General features: G+C 45.7%; 1 protein-coding gene across 2 annotated transcripts in view; it reads right to left on the bottom strand.

Moving 5' to 3' along the window:
* The window catches only part of MFSD2A (MFSD2 lysolipid transporter A, lysophospholipid), a 28,095-nt gene extending 21,220 nt beyond the window's left edge, over positions 1-6,875 (bottom strand). The window contains exons 1-5 of one of the 2 annotated variants that reach the window (XM_075604462.1): positions 6,652-6,875; positions 4,514-4,566; positions 4,118-4,246; positions 3,636-3,760; positions 33-156 (exon numbers count right to left, since the gene is read on the bottom strand). In XM_075604462.1, coding sequence (XP_075460577.1) covers positions 33-156; positions 3,636-3,760; positions 4,118-4,246; positions 4,514-4,555 — 420 coding nt within the window. In that variant the 5' untranslated portion in view covers positions 4,556-4,566; positions 6,652-6,875. The remainder of the gene's footprint in view (positions 1-32; positions 157-3,635; positions 3,761-4,117; positions 4,247-4,513; positions 4,567-6,651) is intronic. The other variant, XM_075604461.1, reaches the window with a different exon arrangement.
* Positions 6,876-8,493: the final 1,618 nt, after the last annotated feature.

An 8,493-nucleotide genomic window follows, 5' to 3' on the forward strand; every position in this document is an offset into this window, starting at 1 on the left:
CTACCCCCAGGATCTAACGCACCCCCACTCACCGTGACAAGGGTCTGGAAAAGGCAGTAGAACAGCAGGTACCACAGAATGTTACCACTGGAGAATCCAGGGACGTACCAGATGAGAAAGTAAGAGATTACAGCAAAGGGGGTGGAGAAAATAACCCTGTGAGAGACACGAGAAGGAGAGGGGGGGGGGGTGAGATACAAACACATGAGAGATAATGACTTCCCAAATATAATGGAGAAAATAAGAGACTTCCTACAAAAAACAAAAAAAACAAAAAGAGAAGCGCTTGGGCACGGACCCTCCTATAAAACACGTTTATTGGTCAAAAGTAAGCGTTCCAAAACAGGGGTCAAGTGCGGAGTATTTATCCATCCGACGTTTCGGTTCAACACAGCAGACCTGTCTCAAGGCCTTGACTCGGCTCTTGGATCGCCGTTTTGGAGCGTTTCATTAATTGCTTCATTTCTCTGGTATTTCACCATTGACTTTCAGCACCTCGCTAAGTATCTTTTATTTTTGAGTGCACGTATGTACTTGACATATTTTGCACAAAAAGTTACTGGAACAATATGTACACTTGGGATGTCGCCACCCCAGAAATTAGACCCAGACATCACAAGAAGCCGGTCAGCACAAAGAAAGTGAGTCCCTGCGGGGCCACGCAGAGGTCACACCACACGCTGACAACCGTTTCACGCTAACCGGGTGCTCTGTCAAGGCATCAAGCTACTTTTTTGTCCAATAAACGTGTGTTTTATGCGAGGATGAGCGACCCAGCGCTTCTCTCATTTTTGGCTTCTGCCGGGACGCGGATCCATGTCACAGATGGGGAGTGCTTTCAGGAGTCCCAATGAAGGAAACTCCACTGGTGTGTCGTCTTTAGGACTACTCAGAAGAATCTTTTAACACAAAGTGGGTGTAGTAATATTCCCACAAAGGGGGTGCCGGAAAAAACGGCAAAATATGTCACAATAACACAGGGCGAGACGGGCCTCACAAATACACCAGATGATGTCGCAACCTCAGTCACATCCTGCTTCCTGCTTCCTGTATCACATACGTTCTATTTATTTGTCAGCGTATAACTTTAGCAGCAGGTGTACACGGTGTCTGCTTATAATGTATAATGCACAGCACCGCGATCCTGGGAGAGGGAGCGTTTGCGACGGGAGGGGGCGTGGCGGTGGATTTGCCGGGGCGTGGCCATGACCTGATACGCGGCTTGTTCGCCCTCATTGGCTGAACCGCCGGCGGGGGCGTGGCCACGCCTCCGTCGCAAACTCCGAGTTTAAATTCCCCTGCCTGCCTGAAAACCTGTCGCGCACCGCTGGGGAAAGGTGCGCGACAAGGTAGGAACTGGGACCGGCCGGACTGGGGGGGCGGGGCTTGAACGCACAGCACACGCTGTAGAAGGGACTGGGGCCGCCCCCTAAGGCTTGCTACATCTGTATATGTGTGTATGTACTACAGCAGGCCTGCACAACTCCAGTCCTCGAGGGCCGCAAACAGGCCAGGTTTTCAGGATATCCCTACTTCAGCACAGCTGGCTCAATTAGTGGCTCAGTATAACTGAGGTAGGGAAGTAGGGATATCCTGAAAACCTGGCCTGTTTGCGGCCCTCGAGCACTGGAGTTGTGCAGGCCTGCACTATAGTGTGTGTGTGTGTGTGTGTGTGTGTATATATCTATCTTTAAATGCTGCTCTCTTATGCCCTGTAGTAACCCCACACTCAGTTGTAAAACTGCCAGGTCTGGTCACAAACTCAGCCCTCTAATTGGTTGAGCTGGGCCCCGAATGCACACACCCATCCCCCTGATTGGCTGATCTGGGTGGTGTGTTGTCCTTCAGTAACGAACACCCTGCCCACTTTCTCGAACATTAACTCCTTGCTGCCCCACCCGTGCTTTCAAGCAGAAGGACACGTCAGAGAAGCTGAGGGACGCAGAACTGGAGCAACCCCTTCTGTGCCGCACACACCCGTCTCACACCATGCACAGGCTCATTAACCCCTTCTGTGCCGCACACACCCGTCTCACACCATGCACAGGCTCATTAACCCCTTCTGTGCCGCACACACCCGTCTCACACCATGCACAGGCTCATTAACCCCTTCTGTGCCACACACACCCGTCTCACACCATGCACAGGCTCATTATCCCCTTCTGTACTTCTCTGGTTGGTTGGCAAATTACAACAAATTATAATACAATGTAAATGTGTATATGTATATATGCACAGTATGTGTCTATATATGTACGTGAGTATATAAATATACTGCATTAGTAACCCTGCACTAATTGTCACATTAACCCATCGATATTTGGGAAACTCTCATAGTTATGGAGCGTAGACCAGGCCCAGGCTAGACAGATGTCTGGATTCACCCACCCCCAGTTTGCACGTGCTCCTTCATATTATAAACCCGCACACACCATGTGATCTCACATCGCAACCCCGACTGATCTCTAGTGTTTATCTGAAGCATTTCCCCCACATTTTTATCCTGCACTACGCCCTGCGCTGGGAACTGTCCCAAATTACGGTCACTACGGCATTGTGACCCCCTATGCTACGTCCGTCTCCTCCAGACATGTGACACATATATAAAACACCCAGTGCTTTTTGTGAGGTGCAGGTATTCAGATGCAAAATGAGACTTTCACAAAGTTAAATCATAGACACACAATAGGCAGTACAGGCATACCCCGCATTAACGTACGCAATGGGACCGGAGCATGTATGTAAAGCGAAAATGTACTTAAAGTGAAGCACTACTTTTTCCCACTTATCGATGCATGTACTGTACTGCAATCGTCATATACGTGCATAACTGATGTAAATAAGGCATTTGTAACAGGCTCTATAGTCTCCCTGCTTGCGCATAGCTTCAGTACAGGTAGGAAGAGAGTATTGCTGTTCAGGACGTGCTGACAGGCGCATGCGTGAACTGCCGTTTGCCTATTGGGCAATATGTACTTACTCGTGAGTGTACTTAAAGTGAGTGTCCTTAAACCGGGGTATGCCTGTATAGTGCGTGTGTATAATATATATATATATATATATATGTGTTGTCAGATAACCTTTGACCTTCCAGATAAAAAGTACCAAACACAGAACTCTAATACCAAACAACACAGCCCCTGTATCACTCTCGCTCTCCCATGCTGGATCCAAGTAGGTAACACAGTGCAGAGACCTGTATAGCACAGGCTCCCCGGAAGTAACAATCCTTTCAGCATGCCCGCCTCCCCGAAATATCAGTCCGCAAAGCACAGGCACCGCCCTGAGGAGCAAAGTAGCTCCCCCAAAGTAAACATTTTACAACATGACCGCCCCCCCCCACCCCTCGAAAGGTCACTCTGTTAAAGCACGGGGACCACCCTGAGGGATCAGTCCATACATCACGTGGATCTCCCTCCCACGAGGGATCAGTCCATATGGCTGTCTGTCCCCACCACAAAGAGATTAGTCCATGCAGCATGGGGCCTGAGGGATCAGTTATGTATCTGTCACCTGACTCATTATGGGCTTTATGTGGTCTGTGCACTCTGAGGAATATGGAGCTCACAGACTCCCCCTTTAGCCTCCCCCCCCCCCGCTCTGCACCTTCTTCCCCCCACTCCCACCCCCCTTACCATGGCATGAGTCGGCCCAGTCTGGTCCAGGAGCTTTTACTGACAAAGAATCCGACCAGCGGGTCTGTGACAGCGTCCCACGCTCTGCCCGAGAACAGGATGATCGAGGCATAGAAAGGAGGCATCTGCAGGGGGAGCACGAAGATCACATCAGGGGGGGATCAGTCTCTATAGCATGGGGCAAGAGGGATGGAGAACATCGGAGGAGGGTTCTTTGAGGTTACCCCAAGAACATCCTCAGATAACCCCAATGTCACCCTCAAAACACAGGGCAAGACAGGTACACCGGGCTTCCCCATTTACAGGGGCTCTGGCAGCAGTGCATTCTGTGCCCACCTGTGACAGAGCATGTAGTATTAGCAGGAGAAGCAAAAAGGATAAGAGGCATAATGGGGGGGGGGAGGGAGGGAGGAGAGGGGAGTCCTCTGTATTGGGAGGGAAGGAGAAGAGGACAGTATTTGGGGGGTATTTGGGCTTGTTACCTGCACCACGTCCAGCAGGAAGATCTGCAGGAAGAATCCCAGTGCACAGCCGGTGATCTGATACGGAGCCCCTCCGATAGCATAGCAGATCTTACTGCATACCGACAGCTTGTGCTTCCCCCGGCTCCTCTATAGGAAGAGACACAGTACCACAAATACACATCATGTACACATCATGTACACATCATATACACGCACCGCACTTTATGCGCAAGTCACATACACACACACAGCATCCCATATGCACCTCATATACGCAAAGCACACCCCATATACACGACAGAGGGGGGGGGTGTCACTGCACAGCACACGAAGAGGGGAGAGGGGGTCACTGCCCAGCACACAAAGGAGAGGGGGGGGGGGGGGGAGAGTCACTGTAGGAATGTTAATACCCACCCCCTGCTGTGCCAAGGTGGGCCACAGGACAGCATGTTCCATGAACACCCACACTGTGCAGATTACAGAGAGCAGCGGGTATAAATACAGAGATACCTTGTTAGCAACAGCACGGAAAGAATGCATACACTATATTGGTGTGCGTGTGTGTGATATATAAATACACACACACACACACTTAAACATAAGAGGAGCAGCTAGAAAGTGTACATGATATATATATATATATATATAGTTCCAAACCCACATTATGTATTTGTGTCAATTGTTGTGCCACAGGGAAAGTCACCCCAAGTATCCTACAATAAATAAGGTATGCACAATCAATATGACAAGGTACATAACTACGGTATATGATTTTTCTATATTTTTCTTCCTACCTATGGGTCTTTAGTTCAATCCTTCGTGTATGTCTAATTGGAAATAGTTTGGAAGGTCTGTGGCCCCCTTTTCCTTAGCTTCAGCTTACCAATCCCACTTCTATTTAAATCAACAACTTAGGGGTTGACATGTCACGCATCCCATGCTATTGGCTATATCAATGTTTTATTTCCTCTTTCCAGAGAAAGAAATGCAAACGACACAGTATACAAATTGGCAGTGTAGGACCTGCTGAGGGGGTTGACACACAGACACACACACCACAAATTTATATGGCGTAAGAGTATAAAACTGATACAATACAATGAGTGATAGATTCAGTGTGCAACTGTGTGAGAATTTTTTTTAATAGTTGTGTGCGTGTGTGTATATATAAACACACGCACACACACAGCATAGCCACAACAAAGAGGAAGCACAGCTACGTTTGAATGAAAAGTACTGTACACACCACGTCAGCCACACACCCACATTTATGCACACTGAGTCAGTCTACTTGCGGAAGCTCACACACAGTCTAGTATCTTTTCCTCTTTCATGGATGAACTTGACCGAGATTAATGACACAGGAGGGGGAAGTGGGGGGTCACAAGCGTATATCGTCATAGCAGGGAATTGTACATATATAGTGAGACAAATATATACAAACCGGCCCATGAGTTATTCACTGCGGCCAACTCTCCCTAAATACCAGGGAGATTACCCAAACATTCATACATTCCCCATGCTGCTCTGACATCACACACTGACACTTCTAACACACTGATATGATAAAATCCTTCACCAGAGTCCGATGAATCCGACACAGCACTGCAAGTTGGACGGCAAATATTCTTTTTTGATTCTCTAAGACAGGGGTGCGCAAACTCGGGGGCGGAAGATTTTTCTGGGGGGGGGGGCGCAGGGCGGTTGCAGAGGTTCCCGCGCTCATCCCCCAGGCATTTAATTAAATGCCAGGGGATCGCTTGAGGTCCCTGCAACACTCCACTTACTGGGATTCAGCCAGGCTGTTTGACGCATCGCCATGGCAACGCAGCGACAAATGACGCTGCAGGGTCATGTGACGCGTCAAAATACGCTGCTGGTCTTGTTCGTGACGTCAAATGACCCTGTAGCGTCATATGACACGGATACCAGGTAGGGGGGGAGGGGGCGCGAGAGCCGGGGAAGGGAAGACAGGGGGGCCAGCTTCAAAAGTTTGAGCACCCCTGCTCTAAGACAAAAACCAACGTTTCGGCCCACTCTGGGACCTTCCTCACTAACCTGAATGATCAGATTCTGCTGAAGTATTTACCTTATTTTTATTTCCATATGACGTGTGTGCACAAGCCATTTGGTGGCATTTTTACATTGGTGTGTCTGCTATTATTTGTCTATTTTTCTACATACATACATACAAGTGCTTAATAAAATAATATGGTGAAACCACTTATGTGGGTACAGTGAGAATTAAATATGAAGAAACTATAGAAACATGTAATAATTGATTGCACATATAACCCACATGTGCATATAAAATAATTGAAATGAAAATGGTGCGAATAATATAAACAGTGAAATTAATTTGTGTACTAAACAATATGTCATTAAATGGTAGGGGGAAAAATATATTGATTTTATATGTATACAAAACCACAAAAATAATTATTATTGCCATCCACTATATCAACATTATATTCCTTCCAGCAGCATACATATACATACCCCCTTGTCATATACATGTACAGTAGTATATATACAGTAGATAGAGATCTGACCTGGGTCGGGGTCCTGGGATCCTGATGGTTCTGGCCCAATAACCCGACACAGGACGCGATTTCTGACTCCTTATCCATTTACGGGCTGGGTACTCTGTATACCACGGGCTGGATACTCTATATACCACGGGCTGGATACTCTGTATATGTATCTTCAGTGCTGCATACTGTACACTCCGGGCTGTATCTTGTATCCCCGCTGCTGCTCCGTGCTCTCTGGCAAATGAATGAATAGCAGCCATAGTATGAATCAGGAGTCGCCCCGCCACGCCCCTTAAAGGAGCCGCCACCCGACAGGGTGTACACACACACACCATGATTAAATATATATATATTATATATATATATATATATATTATATATATATTATATATATATATATATATATAATGGAGAGGTATAGACAGGCTGTGTGTATGTATATGTTTGTGTGTGTGTGTGTGTGTGTGTGTGTGTGTGTGTGTATGTGTATACATATACACACACACACACACACACACACACATATATACACAAATATATACATACACACAGCCTGTCTATACCTCTCCATTATATATATATATATATATATAGAGAGATATATATATATATAGATATATATAGATATAGATATATATACACACACATATATCACTTGTGAACACATTCACAAGTCTTAGACAGGTCTACAACCCTGCCTATCACCATTATCACCTGGCATACAGTGCTTCCACTGCAGCAAGGGATTCTGGGAAATGACATGCAAATAGGCACACTGCATTACCTTTTGCCTGAAATCCATTTTTTACATGGAACCCTTATACGCTAATGCTTGCTGTGTATGCTATGTATATAATATATATATATATGTATATAATATATATATATATATATATATATACGCTGTACGTATGTACTGTGGGTAGGTCGTGGGATGTGTGGATATATGTATGTACATGACCTTGAGAAAGGTCCCGTGTGTAGGACCGAAACGTTAGATATGATGTCTCACTAAATACAAATCTTTTTTGACTACTTCGTGGAGTGCTGCCTCTGATATTCGCTCATCCGGTATCGTATTATATATATATATATATATATATATATATATATATATATATATATATATATATTAGTACATTTACACAATATCACAATATACATATGAAAGCAGGGAGTGGTGGCATTTAACCCCAATGGGAATGTGTGATGTGTCCCTCCAGCAATGGAAGGGTTAATAAGGGGGAGGGGTCGCCCTTGGCCAGCAGTCACTGCACCTCTCCTGAATGTCATTTGATATGACACTTGTTACCGTGTTCTGCGAGGGGACAGAACTCAGTGACAGGTCAGAAAGTCACAAAAAATCACCCCACAGCCTGTTGTGCAACGCGCTACGTGGCGTGTAACTGCTGTATAAATATATGTACAGTATACACACAAACATATACTCCACCGGTTCCAGAGAGCGAGGAGGAAGACACAGCACGCCAGGTCAAAAATAGAACAAGTGTAAAGTGCATAAGACAAAGAACCAACGTTTCGGGGCCAACTCAGGACCCCTTCATGCTTTGATTTGCTTTATTATGATGTGCTATTTTGATATATATATACACACACATATATATAGATAGATATATTCAGCTCATGATTAGACAACCACTCACAGTAATCTTAAATAAGGTGCAATAAGTTTTATTTACCATACAGCAACGTTTCAGACCCTTTAGGAGACCTCTCTCTTAAAGGAACTGAAATACATCAAAATTGCCTTGATATAGAAAATGTGAAGATAGCAAAATGTGCCTCGCAGAAATAGAATTCATTGACATTCCAAGCTCTAAAAAGCATCACAAGAGGGAA

Source organism: Ascaphus truei, chromosome 6 (genome assembly GCF_040206685.1).
Source record: "Ascaphus truei isolate aAscTru1 chromosome 6, aAscTru1.hap1, whole genome shotgun sequence".
NCBI classification, from domain to species: domain Eukaryota; kingdom Metazoa; phylum Chordata; class Amphibia; order Anura; family Ascaphidae; genus Ascaphus; species Ascaphus truei.